This window comes from Micrasema longulum, unplaced genomic scaffold (assembly GCF_059751315.1).
Source record: "Micrasema longulum isolate JH-2025_06_02 unplaced genomic scaffold, ASM5975131v1 h1tg001179l, whole genome shotgun sequence".
Lineage (NCBI taxonomy): Eukaryota > Metazoa > Arthropoda > Insecta > Trichoptera > Brachycentridae > Micrasema > Micrasema longulum.
Window position 1 is genome coordinate 71,789 of NW_028278366.1, and position 19,878 is coordinate 91,666.

Consider the following 19,878-nt stretch of genomic DNA (forward strand, 5'->3'; position numbering starts at 1 on the left):
TAGGAAAAGCTGGCCGCGGAAATTATTGGCGCACTCCAAAAATCAGGCGGAGAGATTACGTATGAAAACTTGCAAGAAATGGTTTACCTGGAGATGTGTGTAAAAGGTATGCTTAAATTGTAGCATGCTGTTCGCGAATTTTAGCAACAAAATGGAGGTACTTGACGAGTCTTTCGTCCAGGTACCTTAAAGTTAATGAGTGCTAATATTTTTGAGAAGTCCCATATAAAATTAACAATCTTAAACATATTTCGTAAATCCATAATTATTTTTCATCTCTTTAATTTTAACAAGTTTAAAGTAATATTTTGAGTTTGTCCAAATTTTTGTAGCAAGGACTCGATTCAATAATAATAATTATGGATAACTTATATAGCGCCATTTTCGTAATATAATGCCTCAAGGGCGCTTTACAAAGTGATTATATAACGATATAAATTTAATTTTATCTTTTTAATTTAAGAAAAATAATGTACTTTGTCACCACATGCTAAGAATTTATTCGAATGATTTAGAGAACAAGTGGGTTTTAAGTTTCTTCCGAAACATCACTTTACTCTCCCAGTTTCGGACTTCTGCTGGGAGAGCAAGAGAACGAGAGAACTCCCCGGGGAGCTATCAATATTAACATACAACAACAGAGACGAAGAACATTTTAGAGAAGGTAATACAGAAGTCTAGGCATCTACAGGGCTTATGACATGTTCTGTGGTTCTGTGTGATACAACAACTCTCATCCATGAAATCAACTCAAACGAAGTAACTTCGTGATATATTATATTATATTGATATATTATCCATTACTTTAATACATAACTCGTAAAAAATAAATAAAAAACAGCACTACGAATTCAGTCGATATTAAATATTCAATTGAAATTTCAACTGGCCGAATTGTTCTAGAAATTAATAGTGCTAAAAACGGCCGCGTCGAGCTCCATATGTCCTGCAATATGACGCATGAAAGTAAATGGTCTTATGTCAAAAGTAACAGCTCAAAGAAAAATAGCCCTTAAGAAAAAATGTTTGAAATACAGTTTTCTTAATCAAGAATCTTCAAATAATTTGTGTAATCTGCAAATGTTTTAACCCCGCACTGGGGTTAAGACATTCGAAATACAGTATATTTATTTGTATGAAAAAATAAACTGGAATAGTCGGCTAGTTTCTTGGCTCACCGCAGGCGCTGGGCGCGTATATTTATTAATAATAGTTATAGTGTATATAATAGTGTTTTTCTGTATTTATAATGGTAAGCTGAGCATAATCGCTTCTATACACGGTTCGCCCCTGATATATAAAGCTACGCAATGTTTCGCAGCAGTCTCCTGCAATGGTTAATGATTAAACAAATTTTGACAAAATTATGATTTAATGATTTTTTTCAGAGATTCTTCGACTTTTTCCGCCGCTGCCATTCCTGGACCGGGAGTGCACCGTACCTTATGCAGTTCCAGGCACCAAATTGGTGATAGAGAAGGGAACGTATGTTTACATTCCTGTGATGGGCATTCAGACAGACCCTGACTACTTCAGGGACCCTTACTCCTTCAGGCCGGAGAGGTTCGACAAGGAATCAGGGGACACGATAACACCTTTCACCTATCTGCCTTTTGGCGAAGGGCCGAGGAATTGCATTGGTAACTATTTTTGTCTTCTTGAGAAATCTCCTTGTAACTGAAACTTAAGTTTGTCAATGTTTCTTTTCTCTTAAAAAAAAATGTTTCAAACTATTCTTTTATTAACATATTACAACAGAGATGAAGAACATTAAGGAGAAGGTAATATGGAAGTCTAGGCATCTACAGGGCTCATGACCTGTCAATGGCTGGTTTAAGTGGCCACTTTACACACTGTGTAACATTCACCATTCTGCCCATAGTTGAACATCTATATTCCTTCAATTCTTTCATCTGTTGATGTTTGTGAAGTTAAAGAGCTGAAACCTTTATTTATGCGGGTGAGATTCATCTAATTGATTTATTTCACCTACATACTAGGCAGCGCCTGAAAATATTATTTGTAATATTTAAACCCTATAAATTGTATACATGGACAATGTCCGTTAATAAATAAATAAACACTTCTCCCCTATCATAAAAAAATACCCAAAAGAAATAAAAAATATATAGTATAAAGCTTAATATTTGTACATGTTAAAAAATATTCTCTAACTAATAATATTGAAATAATTCATATTTTTACATACCAAACCAGCAATCATTAAAAAAAAAAAATATTTATTTATTTTCTTCATAATTCGCTTTCCGTGTCTAATAGTGCATAGGAAACTGCACTAGTACACCAATCGCAGAGAATCTCGATCATTTTATTTATTTAATTTTTTGTACATAATGTTATTTGTACATTGGCGGGCTTATTGCCAAATGGCAATTTTTTCCAACCAACCAATTAAATAAAAGTTTTTTTTTTTATAATTCAAGTTACAGAACATATTCAACAGAAAAAAAGATTAAAAAGCTAAAGATATATAAAAATAGATATAAACGTATTTGTTTATAAATTACCTTAAATCAAAACTATTACTCTATGGGAAAAAAGAAAAAAGAGGAAAGAGGAAAGGAGGAGAGATTAAGGAAGAGAAAGGAGATGTTTCTTCAGACGTGATTTAAACAGAGATAATGTAGTAACATCTTTGATGGTGGATGGGAGATGATTCCACAGTCGAGCCGCATGGACACTATATGAGTTAGAAGAACGAGGAATTGTGGATTGGTATTAAGAGAGTGCCTTGAGAATTAGAACGAAGAGGTAAACCATGAACTGATAAGCGTTGAATTTTTTTACGCAGGTATATAGGAGCGTTAGGCCTATGAAGTACATTGAACAGAAGTGAGAGGGAGTGATAGTCTCTCCGCTGTCTAATTTTGAGCCATTTCCTAAGACCAAAAATGTACCTTACGCAAGTATTCTGAAGGTAAGAAGATCAGTCTTACGCTTCACTTCGCACGCTTCACAGGGACTTTGAAATGTTTTAGTGTAAAACGTCTTTTTAATTCAATTTTTCATGTCAACCATGTCGGGAATCGAACCCGAGACCTCTTGCATGGTAGGCAAGTTTAGTTTAGCAAGGCGTAGTTTGATGTTTACAAAAAATAATATTTGTTTATAAATATTAATTATTTTAAGCTGTTCATGTTCATTTCATGAACAAATATTTACCATTGAAAAGTTACACAATCCATTTTTCAATGTTTATCCAAAGCGTTTTTACACGCTTTCATGACACAGCAAGCATTTTGGTTTCAATTCCAAACGTCACACCTGGCTGGTGGTTAAAGAACGACTAAATACATGGGTTAAGTGTCATAATTTTTGAGGGCAATTTTTGGTAAATAATAATTGTGACTATTTTCTTACAGGTGAACGGTACGGGATGCTTCAAACGAGGCTTGGAATTATTCACATCCTCAGGAGGTTCAGGGCAGAAAAGTGCTCCAAAACGCAAATCCCGCTCATATGGCAGACTTTGTCCCTTTCTCCTACATCCAGAGACGGAATTTACCTAACCTTTGTAGAAAGAGATAATCAAATATAATTATTTTGAATAAAACCGTTTTTATATATAATTTTTCGTTTTATTTTATATTTTATTTTAAACCTAACACAGCACCAATTACTATACAGAGTGTTCATTACACCCTGTCAAATCCGAAACCACGATGATCAGTATGAGCAAGAAGACATATTGGCATATTAAAATATTTTTTTAGAACGAATAAAATTTAAAAAAATAAAATATTCAAAAAAAGCAAATGGTTGTTTACTTCTGCAGGGGTGAAACTAGGTGGGGGAAGGGGGTTGTTTGAGACTGCGCCGCGCTTCCAGAACTAAGCAACCATTTGTTTTTTTAAATATTTTATTTGAAAAAAAATCTTTGTTCTAAATATTAAAAAAATATGCTAATATGTCTTTTTGCCCATACTGATCATCGTGGTTTCGGATGTGACAGAGTTTAAGGAACACCTGTATAATACAATTTCTGACAGGACAACAAAATGTGACAAGAATATGTTTGGCGAATGAATCTTTTTGTGTGAAATGTGGTGGTTTTTTTTTTATTATGGCTTAATATTATTAATAGAGGCTAATGCTATTAATCGAGGCTAAATATTGTTAAAAGAGGCTTAATATTATTATTGTAAATAAGACTCAGCTTCCGTTTGTAGCGGAGAGCTGAGTCGTGAAATATATCAAGATCGCACATCTTCTCAAATTACTATATATAGAAGACAATATTTTGAGTTTGTCCAAATTTTTGTAGACAAGAACTCGATTCAACTCCCTGGGGAGCTGTTTATATAAACATATTACAACAGAGATTAAGAACATTTAAGAGAAAGTAATATGGAAGTCTAGGCATCTACAGGGCTTATGACCTGTAAATGGCTGCTTTAAGTGGCCACTTTACACACTGTGTAACATTCACCATTCTGCCTATATTTGAACATCTATATTCCTTCAATTCTTTCATCTGTTGATGTTTGTGAAGTTAAAGAGCTGAAACCTTTATTTATGCGAGTGTGATTCATCTAATTACTTCATCTAATTCAGTAATCACTTCTTCGTTTGAGCTGAACCTTTTTCCTGCGAGCCATTTTTTCAAGTTTGGAAACAGAAAAAAGTCACTAGAAGCTAAATCTGGACTATAAGGTGGATGATCAACCAATTCGAAGTGTATTTCACGTAATTTTAGCATCATATCTAATGCTGTGTGAACCGGTGCGTTGTCTTGAAGAAAGAGCACTTTTTTCTTCTTTAAATATGGTCGTTTTTCCTTGATTCGATTGATCCAATAATGCACGATAGTATTTTTCTGTGATTGTGGATCCTTTTTCAAGATAATCGATGAGCAATATTCTGAGTGCATCCCAAAATACAGTAACCATAACCTTGCCAGCCGATTTCACTGCCTTTCCCTTCTTCAAAGCACCTCCACCAGCTTCCACCCATTGTTTCGATTGCTTTTTGGTTTCAAGTGTATGGTGATGCACCCAAGTTTCATCGACAGTTTTTAATCGACGCCAAAAATCAACAGGATTACGCTTTATCATGTCCAAACACTGCTGTAAAGTGGTCTCTCGAACTCGTTTTTGTTCGACACTGAGCAAACGCGGCACCCATCTTGCCGATAGCTTTTTCATATGCAAATGTTCATGCAAAATGTTGAACACACGTTCATATGAGATGTTTACCATTTCAATAATCTTACGCAACTTCACTCGGCGATCATTCATAACTACATCGAGGATTTTCTTGATATCTTCTTCAGTAACCACCTCTTTTGGCCTTCTTGTTGATGGTATTGTTGCAGTGCTTGTTTGGCCGCGTTTAAATTCAGCAATCAATATTTGACCATGTAATCTGACGGAACAGACTCACCGTAATGTTTATCGAGCTTTTCTGTTGTCTCTTTCACCGTTTTCCCTTTCAAATAATAGTATTTATTCACTGCACGAAATTCGTTTTTTTTCCATTTTTCAAGAAACCTAAAAGTTGTTTACTTTAAACGACTACAACAAATAAACCAATCGATGAATTTGGGTGACATTTTAACAGCTGCCGCTTGGCAGATCGCAATTTGTAAAAAAATATATTTTTTTTGTTTGTGCTGCCATCCAGCGCTAGGTAGCTTCATTATCAATCCGCCCTCGTATCTGTTCGTTTACTATAAATATGTACGTAGAACTGTTGATTTCCCAAATAAAATAAAATAAAATAAAAATAACAATCCGTTTCTGAGACTCGGCAAAAATAATGCTAGAATACTTAGACCAATTATGTCGATTTTTTCGGCAAAGCATAAATATTTAATACGCGTCATTGCGACCCGTAATACGTAGGTAAGTATTTTGTTGTTTTCATATCTAATACAATGTTACGGTCGCCTGATTATAAGCATGAAATTACCTTCATTATCTTGTTTCAAAGTCGTATAAACGTTGGACGTCGCGTGTAAGAAATTGCGGACAAATCCAAAATAATGACATAGCTTTGTTATTTAATATCACGTTGCGTTAATTGCGCTTGTTATTTATTAATTTAATATTTCGCAGATGTGTACTTCGGGGTTAAGGGTCCGATATTGGAAACAGCACATCGCGTCATTCCAACAGAAGCAATGTTTTTATTTTATGTATTTATTTATTCAAATCAAGATACATACAGGGCTATTGGTAACTCGACGTATTCCCGACAGGACAAGATAGGGGTCATAGAATTAAATATAGTCCAGAAACTGCATACGCACATCAAACAGATGGCGACTTAACTGCTCATGAATGAGTAGGTTTACGTTTTATTTATTTATAAATTTATTCCAAAAAAATAATACACATACTTAATAACAGAGAATCTATATAAAACCAATTAATGTAAAATGAAAACGGAGTGTTCTCTGTTTATGATAGTCTTCATCTAACATGGCACAGCCTGTTCTAAGATGGAGATTTTTTATCTTTAGAGCGTAAGTAGTCCTATACTAATAAAACAATAACATAAAAAAGAAAAACTAAAACTACTTAATTATAAATGCCTAGCTAATCAAATGTAGGAAATTAAAAATCATTATTATACAAATATAAAGTATGTTTATTTGCCAAGAATACATGTTACTTAAATAATATAGTATAATATATGTATAATAAAACAAATATAAAGCAATGAAATACATCAAAATATAAATAATATGTGTACCAATTATCTAAAGTACTACGTTTATTGATTTACAAATATTTTTCAAAAAAACCTCTCGCTACACATATGTGCAGTTATTTTTATTTTTTTATTTTTTTTACATTTTGAGTCTTTTTTAGAACCATTAGTTTCTTTGTAGACGTCGCTCAGTACACAACTCCTGATTTGAATTCAACTATGCCGTGTTGTGTCCTTTTAAAGTTTAGAAATACTGCTAGGATCTTAAATAAACAGGATGCAATCAGATTTCATCTGTAATTTGTAAATGAATGTGTATATAAGAAATGCATTACTTAAAAATTGAATTATTTTTCCGTCAGATTGTCGAAGAAACAAAATGGAAATTTTATTAGTGTTGCCAGGGTGGTAATTTTTTTTTACCCTACTTTGCTCTGAAAGAATTAATGAAAATTAGACCTCAGATTAAACAACGCCGTGGGGGACATTTGAACGACATTAACTTTAAAATATTATTTGACATGATATAAAAAATATACGTTTTATGTAAAATGAAATTTGTTTTATATTTTAAGTTCAAAGTTTATTAATTCAATTACTTTTATTAAATGACTCTTTACTTATCTACTCTGTTGTGTCAATCAATGTTTCCGCGTGCGCAATAAAATTTTAGTGAAATTAACAGTTTTTTTTTTTTTACCTTACATTTGTGTTATGATTTTTTTTCCCATCGTGCAACATTACGCGGCGACATCACGAATGCGCGCGGCGAAAGTAGGCCATAGTGGGGGATTAGTGGACACAGTCCGACAGTCCACAGTATTCAAATATGATTCTTTGAAGAAATATGAAGAAACGAATTTGATGTACTAATTTTTATTTTTTAAAGATATTACAAATACGAGTAGCTTTGTTTTAGGACACTTTACATGACTGCAAAAACCAGGTTTAGATCCATCTGGTGGTTGTCGAGATTTATTAGGAGACCTTTAAGGTCATTCGATATGTACTTTTTTCACTTTTTTTATAAAAAGGGTTATTATGTTTTGAAACTTAACAGGATCGGTTGACATAGGGTCCTTGGTAAAACCTTAAGTTTGTGACCTTAAACGACCACCGCTCATGCCGCGATTTAAAAAAAATGCTGCTTAAAATCAGTTTTTTGTGTATAATTACGTCCCTAAAGGTTTTATGGAAAAAAAATATAAATTAAAGTCTGAGAAAATAAAATTTACTTAAAAAACGCACTATTTTTTTTTTCTTAGGAAATATGACCACATTTCTGATTATCGTAGGCAACTAAAATGGCTTAAAATTGGACAGCGAAGAGACTATCACTCCCGCTCACTTCTGTTCAATGTACTTCATAGTCCTAACGCTCCTATATACCTGCGTGAAAAATTTCAACGCTTATCTATTCATGGTTTACCTGTTCGTTCTAATTCTCAAGGCACCCTCTCAATACCCATCCACAATTCCTCTTTCTTCTCTAACTCATATAGTGTCCATGTGGCTCCACTGTGGAATCATCTCCCATCCACCATCAGAGATGTTACAACAGTATCTCTGTTTTAATCACGTCTAAAGAAACATCTCCTTTCTCTTCTCTAATCTCTCCTCATTTCCTCTTTCCTCTTTTTCACTTTTTCCCGTTGAGTAATAGTTTTGATTTAAGGTAATTTATAAACAAATACGTTTATTTCTATTTTTATAAATCTTTAGCTTTTAATCTTTTTTTTTATGGAATATGTTCTGTAGCTTGAATTATAAAAGTAAAACTTTTATTTTATTGGTTGGTTGGAAGAAATTGCCATTTGGCAACAAGCCCGCCAATGTACAAAAAGTTAAATAAATAAATAATATAAAAACAAATAACTGCAAAAGGTATGTTCCTTCTATTTTTTTTACTGTAGTGTGTAAGATCTGGTGGTGGAAACTTATACAGGAGAAGCTGGACTATTGACAGGCATAAGCAGATCTTCCGTTCCACTTTGAGAGCGTTCGGCATTTTGTGTGCTATTTTTATTTATTTCAACAATCACCTTTACCATTTCTACCATGTATGATATTACCTCATGTGATAAGTCCTTCTGACTTATTTCTTTTCCGATATCTCATAGGTCCTTATCCAGACTTCTGCATGGCGCCTCCAGCTGCATTATCTCTAAGCTGAAAATGGGATAATGCATCAACAAATGAAGGAAGCCGTGGGGTGTCTCATCATCACATGGACAGCTATTGATTTCTGAGAGCTTGAAAGGATTTGACCTGCTTCTCGCTAGACTTAAGTCCTTAAATCTATCTCCATCCGCGATAAATTGGTTTTCAACGTATAAACGTGGCCGTCGTCAATGCGTTAAAATGGCAGATGTCTTTTCAGATTGGATTGATCTTACCGCCGGTGTGCCACAAGGGGGGTACTTTCTCCACTTTTATTTTCCCTTTTTATCAATCCAACAACAAAAAACCTCCCCTGTTCGTACCATTTATATGCCGATGATATGAATTGTATATTCATTTCGAACCCGTCGACATTGTTGAAACACATAGAGTAATGTCACTTGTACTCGAGCATATCTCTTCATGGACAAAAAAACATGGACTTCTCGTAAATCCAACAAAAACCCACATTGTACTTGTTGGTAGTAAACAAATGTATTCAAAAGTGAATTTTTCCACTTCCTCTTTCCAAAATAGATTGTACAGAAATTCCATTCATAACTTCGGCCAAAAACTTAGGTATTATCATACACAAGCATTTAGGGTAGCGCGATCAGGTTAACGAAGTTAGTCGTAAACTTTATAGCAGTTTGCACTCACTTAAAAGATTTCGGAATTTCTTGTCAATTCATGTTAAGCAAACATTAGTCCAAAGCTTACTTCTTCCACTCCTCGACTATACGCTGTATGTTATCCAGATGCTAACTCCGAATTACTTGATAAGTTAGAACATAACGATTGCAGAATATTTGTATCCATTATATCTTTGATCTTCACAAATTTGACCACATAACCGAGTATCGCACGCAACTACACTGGCTCAGTATCAGGCATAGAAGAAACATCCACATTCTATCATTTCTTTGCAATATTTTAAATAATCTCATTTCGCCAGTTTATCTGAGAGAGCTCTTCCAACCTCTTTCACAACACGGACTATCTCTTTGTTCTAGTAACGAGAGAACCCTTTTAATACCCTGTCGTCACTCTAATTTTCTTGCCTCCATTTTCACAGTAGTAGACGCTCGATTGTGGAATATTCTACCCACTAATGTTAGAGACGCCCCTTCTTTATTTACATTTAAGTCAAGATTAAAATGTCACTTTGTTAATATTTAAGTTGTTCCTTTATCCTTCTTATTTCCATCTCATCCCCTCTCCTCTCTTCAAAGTATAGTGTTTTTTTTTTTTTTTATTAATCCTTTAAAAAAAAATTTGTATAAAATTGTAAGATTCAATATGTCCATGTACTTGTAATTTTCTCAAACTGAACGTTTTGTGTAGGTAGGACGAAATTGCCTTAAGGCAATATGCCCGCCCTTATATGTGTATAAACTGTATATGTATAAAAAGAGTTAAATAAATAAATATATGTACATTTTTAATGACATACTCATATAATTATACAGGCGTATTGTCAACGTCATAAGTAATCTTTTATATTTAGTTAGGAGATGAAAAATGTCTGCATGACCGGAGAGAACGGTATTGTAAAAATGACATGCCTAAAAAACCCCATTATTTCTTAAATTTGTCCTGGGTATCAGCAAATTGAATGTAGTTTGGAGTCTTGTCCTGTTGGGCGTAAGATATTCTAAAGAACTTGTGAGTACGGGGCAATCCCACTTGTTCTCTAAATCATTTGAATAAATATGTAGCACATGATAACAAAATAAATTGTTTTAATTATTTTGACAGGCGCCGTGGCGCAGTTGGTAAGACGGCTAACTGTGAAACTGGCGTCGCGGGTTCGATTCCCGCCAGTTGCAAGAAAAAAAATCTAAGAAATATTTTTTTCTCGATTGGTCCGGGTGTTGTGTGTATTTTTCATCACCTCCTTCCATATCCCCTCTATCCCACCTGCTGACAAGCCTCAAAATAGAGGCTAAGCGGGTGTTTCCTTTTAAAAAAAACTAAATTACTAATTTAAAAGCTTCAATTAATTTTATTTATCTATGGAAATACTTTGTAAAGCGCCCTTCAGGTATTATACAACGAAAATGGAGCTATAAAAGTTATCCATAATACTAATAATAACCTAGAAAGGATACAGAAAAACTTTTGGGAAAAATAAAGAACAATTTATTAAACCCAAAAGATAAGAATCCCCCGGAGACGGAAACTGTTTATAAACTTAGTTGCTAAGGATGTGATAAAGTGTACATGAGACAAACAGGGCGCACGCAAGAATAGGATTGGCGAACGCAAAAGAATGCGTAAACTTGGGCACCCTGACAAATCCGCAATTTATAAACACCGAACATTTTTCGCCTTCGAACCGAAAATTGGACTTAAGCCCAGTAATTACAGAGCACGATAAAATAAAAGGGGCTATTGAAATACACAGACACCTAAATAAGATAAACAAAGACGACGGGCTCAAATTAAACTCAACATGGTTTCCAGCTCTACACACTACACACTACACACTACACACTACACTTTCTACTGCCGACTGCGACACGGTACAAATTACTTGTAATTAAACGCATACTATTTTCTATAAAACACACAGTTTATCCTGCAATGGTAGCCGAAATGTCGAAACAAACTCAACACACACGGTATCACCCAAAAAAGAAACATATTTATGTTTAATTATAGATTACCGAAGAAGATAAAATTATCTAAATATTTCATTATTGTTTGAAAAAGGCGACAGTGATAACCTCGAAAATTATAGACCAATCAGTCTACTGTCACACCTCTATAAATTATTAACAAACATTCTAACTAACCGATTGACACAACAACTTGATTCTTATCAACCTGTAGAACAAGCAAGCTTTCGCAAAGGCTTTGGAACTAGAAACCACGCCCAATCAATTTGACTACTTATAGAAAAGTCAACTGAATATAACAAACCACTACTTTTAGCTTTTATCGGCTATCGAAAAGCGTTTGACTCAGTTGAAAAATGGGCTGTTATTGAAGCATTTCAAAATGCCCGAGTTGATTCTAGATACTTTAGATTAGTCAAATTCATTTATGACAACGTTACTATGGATGTGAGGACACAAAATCTGATAAAATCGAAATAGAGAAAGGTGTCAGACAAGGGGACACAATATCGCCAAAGCTCTTTACGCTAGCCTTAGAGGGTGTATTTAAAACCCTAAATAAGGAAGTTCAGTGTCTTTAAAAAAAATATATTTGTTAATAAACTATTAAACTAAGCCAAAAAAATATATATTTTTTAATGTCGTATTATCAGCGCCATGATTTTTTAAAGTTTTATATTTCTGAAATAACTCCGCGTGTGACGTCAGAGGTTGTTCACTGTTAGTTCTTCCCATTGGTCCGTTTGCGGTGAGCTAAGCGGATATCCTTCACAGCTGTCACATCATTGGTTGGTTCATATGAACCAGTGGCGTCAATCAAAGTAGTGCGTTTTTGTTAAAATATTTTTTTTTATTTTTTAAGTACATTTTCAAGAAATTTTGCAGTACAATTTAATGCTCTAATTTTTACTGCGCGCAAGAAAACATTTTTTGTATCCAATTTCCCGTAGGGCTGAAGTTCCTCATTGGGAAAATAAGGGTGTCAAGATCGATGGTATGTACTTGAGTCACCTCAGATTCGCAGATGATATAGTGGTCATAAGTAAAGACGTGGATAAACCAGGCGAAATGATTATGGAACTACATGAAGCTTCAAAGATATCGGTTTGGAAATGAATATTCATAAAACAAAGATTATGAGTCCAACAGGACGAGACGTTTTCATTAACAATGATAAAATCGAAGTATATATAGTTGGATAATTTATATAGCGCAATTTTTGTGAAAATCACCTCAAGGGCGCTGTACAATTAATAAATATCCCAGTACGTCTTGCAGCTACAGAGCGCATGGACGGTTGGGATTCTAGTTCCTCGTTTTCAATTAAGATCAATAAAAAATTATAACAGATAGGAGCTAGATTACAGGACGTCTTGCAGCTACAGAGCGCATAGACAGTTAGAAATTTAGCCCCCATTTACACATTTTAAAAATTGACAAATAAATTTAGTGTATTAATGATACTAAAAAAAATAAAAAATAATATGAATAATAAAAAGGAGTAAGATTACAACACGTCTTGCAGCTACTAAGCGCATAGACGATTGGAATTCTAGACCCCATTTATAAAATTTAGGTATTTTTAAGTTGGTATATGAAAGCTAGATAACCTATCATCGTGCAGCTACAAAGCGCATGGACGATTGGAATTCTAGCAAAGTTAGAATGATTTCAATAAATTTATGAAAAATAGAGCATAGTAGTAAGTTTGTCAAGTGTTCATGCCAAGAACTAAGCAATAAAAAACTAAATAAATAAAGCACTGTATCAACTCCATGGTTAACAAAGGGAGATAGATGTCCGAAGAGAATCTTTTGTAGACAGTGGGTAGATATCGTCACCATGTGGTCCACTAGGCTGCTGGAGAATTTCTGGAAACGCACGTGTGTAGACTGGGGGATTATGCCTATTGTTCCAACGACTTGGTGTCCATTTTGGTCCGTATTATTTCATTTTATGAGACGCAACATTGGTTGATGAATACATTTATCTAGGACACAAAGTCAAACTTGGTAAAGATAACCAGATAGCGGAGTTACCAAGAAGAATAGAGCTAAGTTGGGCTGCTTTCGGCAAACTGAAATGGAACCATAAATTTGAAAATAAATAAGTCGCTATATGCTTTAAAAGACAAGTATATGAATCGTGCATATTGCCGGTAACAACATACGGACTAGAAACCATGTCTGTAACACACAAAAAGTAGCCAGAAATTTAAATGCACGCAACGATCCATGGAAAGACAGATGCTCGGTGTATGTCTAAGAGACAGAGTAAGAAGTTAAGAAATAAGGCGCCGAACCGAAGTCGTGGATACCATTGATCGTGCAGCGAAATTGAACTGGCAGTGGGTAGGACACTCGGCGAGACAAAATAATGGCAGGTGGACACCCGGAATAATAAAGTGGAGACCATGGGCAAACAAAAGAAGTGTTGGAAGGCCACAGAAAAGATGGGTCAACGACATTGCCTCTATTGCCGGTAAAACGTGGATGATGAAAGCGGGTGATAGGAAGGAATGGAGACGTTTGGAAGAGGCCGCCATCCAGCAGTGGAGAGAATAAGGCTGAAGAAGAAGACGAAGATACTTTAAATCCCACGAATACGCAAATTTCGGTTCTTCCTTATAGACAGTCGAAGATAACTCTGTTAACTTCCCCCTTTAAGCGGGGCTCTGATGCCGTTTCATAATGTTATACGGTAAGTATCTAAATGTCTTCGTATATTAAGTGTTGACATATTTTAATTCATATGTTTCTTTTTTGGGTAATACCGTGTGTGTTGGATTTGTACCGACGTTTCGGCTACCATTGCAGGAGCCATCTTCGGGGTAAACTGTGTTTTGTAGAAAAAAGTGTGTGTTTAAGTACTAGTAATTTGTACGGTGTCGCAGTCGGCAGTAGGCAGCACTACATACCACAAAATTGAATAGAATTGTAAAAAGCCCTTCAGATACCCCAGCATCAAATTATTTGAGGATTTATGATCTTAGATATAAGGCAAGAGGACATGGAAGTCTAGGCATTTACAGGGCTTATGACCTATCATTGGCTGGGTTAAGTAGCCACTTTACACACTGTATAATATTCACCCTTCTGCCCATGTTTAAACATCCACGTTTCCTCAACTCTTCCATCTTTTGACTTTTGTGAAGTAAAAGAGCTGAAACCTTCATAATGTGGGTGAGATTCATCCGGCTGAACCAAATCACCTACTAGACAGCGCCTGAAAACAATTTGCCAATTTTTAAACTTATTTTTTTACCAGGTAGTAATTCAACAATGTTTGATTATGTCCAAATGCTTGCAGACTGGATGGATTTCTAGAGATTTGCTGGAGATTGGCTGGAGATTTGTTTCAGCCGGATGAATCTCACCCACATAAGAAATGTTTCAGCCCGTGTGTAAAGTGGCCACTTAACCCAGCCAATGACAGGTCATAAGCCCTGCAAATGCCTAGACTTCCATGTCGCATTCTCAAAAACGTTTTCCCTCTCTGTTGCAATAAATTTTAACATGAATTACTCGTTAGGGAGGAAATCCAGCCAGTTTGCAAGCATTTGGACATAATCAAACAATATTTTGAGTTTGTCAAATTTTTGTAGACAAAAGACTGGATTTCACCTCTTGGGAGTCTTTGAGATTTTCAAATTAAAACACGGATGGAGAACATTTAAGAGATCAGAATATGGAAGTCAAGGCATTTACAGGGCTTAAGACCTGTCGTTGGCTGGTTTAAGTGGCCCACAAGTACACACAGAGTAAAATTCACCATTTTGCCTATGTTTGAACATCCATATTTCTTCAACATCTGTTGATTTTAGCGAAGTTAAATAGCTGAAACTTTGACTGTTGTGATGAGATTCATCCGATCGAATATTTCACACACTAGGCAACGCCAAAAAAAATATCAATTTTTTAAACTTCTTGGACCAGTTGGTTTTATTACAATATTTTGAGTTTCTCCAAATGTTTACAGACGAAAAATGGATTTCACTCCCTGGGAGTCTTTGAGATTAACATATTACAACAGGGGTGGAGAAGGGAGTTTTAGTTTCACTCGATAAACTTCATGGAATAATGTACATATTTAGTCAATTTTTGTTTCGAAAAAAATAATTTTATATCAATAATTTATTTTTTAAAAACCGGCCAATGACAGGTCTCAAGCCCTGTAAATGCCTAGACTTCCATATTCCCTTATTTAAGGTATTCTCCATCCCTGTTGTAATTTGTTAATCTAAATTGTATGTTTGTCATTATTGTTTGTCAACATTATGTCTCCAAGTTTTTTTTTTAATGTCTAAACTTTAGAAAACTCCGTCTTTTACTAGTGGTAACACAATGTTACATCGCCGCGCGCAAAGGGATTATTTACCACAGTCTTTTGAGCTAATAGTCTTTTTTTTAAAACATCGAAATTCCTCATTCTAAATAAATAAAACTCATGTTTTTAGTATGGAATGACACCGTGTTTGTATAAAACAGCCTTGTTTGACATAAATCTCTCATTTTAATAAAGACCTTTACGTCGCCTTTTGACGCAGATCGGCCTTAAGTTAAAGTCCAGTGTTTTAAACGTTTGTTGATTCTAAGTTCTCGGTTATAAAACAATATGTGAGTATTTTTATATATATATATATATATATAAGCTGTTGGACATGGGGGTGCTTCATGACATACTCGGTGGACGCCTTGATAGTCCGGCTCTTTTGTCGGAGTTATCATTAAATGTCCCCGGCTACCGCACCCGTCACACGTCGAGCTCTCTATTTCATGTGCCAGCAGTTCGTACGAACTATGCCCAGAACTCTCCACTCATACGTTTTGCTAGTGAATATAATTTGAACTTTCCCGTTATTGATCCATTTGATTGTAAAAAAATAACATTTAAAATGCGCGTCTTAAAACATACTTTTTTGTCTCATACTTAGTTTCAATAATAAAGTCTTAAAATAAAGTTTCAATTATTTTATCTTATCTTATTTTATTTTATTTTATTTTATTTTATAATATTTTATCTCTAATTCTTAATATTTTAAATATATTTGTATTTTTGACACTTGACACTTGTGCAATATTTACACACATGTCCACTCTCATTCCAATATAACACCCACTCACCCACCATCTCACTCACTTACACTCACACAAACACACTAGTATGTATTATACGTGTATTTAATGTATTTCTGTGGATATCTGTCATTGGTTTTATTCTCTGTATGTTTTATTTGTTGTATTTTTGTTACATATATTACTGTTGATATCCCCAATAAATAAAAATAAAAAAAAACTGACTACAAACTAGTGCTACATACAAAATATTGATTACTTTAAGTGAATTAAAATCTTTGACAGTGCGAAGCAGGAAACCTAATGTTTTCATGTTTTTGTTCGTTATGTTGTTAATATGATTAACGAAATCTAATTTTACATCAAACACTATACCCAGGCCTCTTATTTCGCTCACTCTTTCGAGCAATATATCATTTATAGTCTATTCATACATAATAGGGTTTTTTTACGACAGAAAGTCATTGATTTGCACTTACCATATGAACTATTATTTTTATATATATTGAACATAAATACGAAGAAAAAAAATACATGCATAAAAACATAACAAAAAATTATAAAATTGAATAACTATAACAATAGTAACAAGTAGGTAAATAAGCAACACATAAGCAACCATAAATATTGGCCAGGCGCCGTGGCACAGTTGGTAAGACGGCCAACTGTGAAACAGTTGCAAGAAAAAGATCCAAGAAATATTTTTTTCTCAATTGGTCTGGGTGTTGTAGTGTATTTTTCATTTTCTCCTTCCATATCCCCTCTATCCCACCTGCTGACAAGCCTCTAAATAGAGGCTTAGCGGGTTATTCCTTTTAAAAAAAAACAATACATATTAACGAAACAAATACATAAATATGAAAAAACAAAAAAAGGAAAAACATTTCTTAACATAAAGAAAAGTTTAAGAATAATATTGCGAGAGAAAAAAAGAAATCAGACTCGTTTTAAAACTATCAAGTCCAGAACCAAATATATCAGCCTTGTCCTCATACTGATCGCCATATCTATGGAGCCTAGGGATAGGCGAGTGCATGTGATAGTCGGTTCTAGAACTTGCAGAACAAAAATGAGATCTGTGGCGGGTATGTCGACCAGGTACACGGAAACACACCAACTCCAGCAAATCTGGACTGTCAATTAATGAATTGATCACTTTAAAAAGTAATATTAGGTCAGTTAGGATTCTTCTATCAGAAAGTCTTAAAGGATTTGCTGAAGACAACAATTGATTATAATTAAATAAAGCAGCTTGAATATGAAGCTTAAATTAATATATTTTAGAAATTTCTTCTGGACGCGCTCGAGTGAATCAGAATGTACACGATAATGGGGTGACCAGACTGGAGAAATATATTCTAAACGACTTCTAACCAGGGAGCAATAAAGTGACTTGATTGGTGCGATACTTTCAAATTTATTAGTAACCCTACAAATAAATCCGAACATACTAAGCGCCCCATTTGAAATCTTGTCAATATGTTTGATAAATGTAAGTTTATCATCAAAAATTACGCCAAGATTCCTAATGAAATCAACTCTTTCAATTGTTGCGTGGTTCAACAAATAGTTAAAAATTGAAGGTTTCTTACTTTTAGAAAAGGAAATATTTCATTTAAATACTTAAGTTTATGTCTTCCGGAATTTTGTTTTCGATTGACAAAGATGCCAAGTTCGTCAATCAAGATTGAAATATTGTCGATCATAGATAAGTTTTTTATCAGTTTAAGCTTAGAAAAATTCCTTTCCCCACCAGCAACCGTTACAGGTATTGGTTGCGAATTGTGTGGGTGCGCATTTGCCGATTATTGTCACACTTCAATATCTCTTTACCCGCAACAACTGTCCACTTCCACCTCCAGTATCCCTTGATAACCCGCCACAGCAAGACCTCGTGTCGTATATTTTTTCGCCAAACGTGTGCCGCATCACCATTTGTTCCCACCAACCACCAGTGTTCAGCTCCAGATCGCGGGCATGTCCCAGTGTTGGTGCCGTTCGCAATTGACCAGTCGGACCGCAATTCCATCAAGAACGAACCGGGTTAGTGGCCTCCATTCTTGTGCCTCGATTATGAACGCTATCTTCATCTGTATATATCGAGACGGTATACTTAACTTCTGTACTGTCTGTATCTACCTAGGTATGTTCTACCTTCTAGTCATATCGACATCATATAATCGAAACAAGCCAATGGAATGACTGCAAATAATTAGTCCGCGTTCCTTACGTCATAAACATTTTAAATAATTCTCATTTTTATTTTGAATGGGCTTCTGTAATAAAAAGTACTCACTTCAAAGCGATTATTAACTCCAATAAATCCCAATTCAAGCAAAAAATGCTCGCTTGAACATGAATTTTGCATGACTTTTGGAAATCACAAAAGTGACGACATAACTTTGTAGTAACGTCAAAGGAGTTATTTATTTTGGCACACGAAAAATCATTTGTATCTGGCGTGTTAATTTATTTTTTATACAATGCTAGAAACATAAATCAACATTAATATATAAAATCAGCTTTAAAACTAAAATAAACCTAATGATTAGGATTATGATAAAATTATATATAAACTAATCAATGAAATTTTTTGGTTTAGTTTAACTTTTTATTATTTTGACCAACGAGTGCTTTCGCCTAAGTAGGCATCTTTGAAGAAGCCTTGAGGCTGGTGAATGAATAACAAAAGCTTAATCCCAAGTTCGGTCCAAAAACTCCAAAAAATGTACTGTTTAGCAAACTAGTTGTAAATATTTATGTTTCTGTCTCCTATTAAAATACTTATTTGATCTTATCTCCAAAATATGTTAAGAATAATATAAAAACTGTAAATGTTGTAAACAATTCACTAGTCTTGAAGATGCCTACTTAGGCGAAAGCGCTCGTTGGTCAAAATAATAAAAAGTATAACTAAACCAAGAAGTTTCATTAATAAGTTTATTTATAATTTTATCATAATCTGTTGATTGATTTGGTGTTTATTTTGTAGAACTCCATATTTAAACTTATAATTAGAAATCAAACACTGATTTGAGTCTACTGAACACTTCACTTTACACTTCATTAATTATCTCACAATACATACTTGTATGTCAATAAATACTTACTTTGTTATATTTTCCCCGAAATTCAAATATAAATACCTAAATTCCCCATTGCCTATTAAACACTTAGCCTCACCCTTAGCCGTTGGTTTTTCCCTCAATTATGATTAATGTACATGCTATAGTTCATAATATTATTTTTATTTTCTACTTAAGTACCTTGAATTATATAACTATATAAGGACATTCAATCCAAATAATCTTCACATTCGTTTGAAAATGCTCTAATAAGGCGAAACA

General features: G+C 34.3%; 1 protein-coding gene across 1 annotated transcript in view; it reads left to right on the top strand.

Moving 5' to 3' along the window:
• The window catches only part of LOC148276611 (uncharacterized), a 51,307-nt gene that overhangs the window by 13,727 nt on the left and 17,702 nt on the right, over window positions 1-19,878 (top strand). Inside the window, exons 5-7 of the mRNA XM_088234028.1 lie at window positions 4-106; window positions 1,389-1,640; window positions 3,384-3,550. Of these exons, the coding sequence (XP_088090154.1) occupies window positions 4-106; window positions 1,389-1,640; window positions 3,384-3,550 (522 nt within the window). The remainder of the gene's footprint in view (window positions 1-3; window positions 107-1,388; window positions 1,641-3,383; window positions 3,551-19,878) is intronic.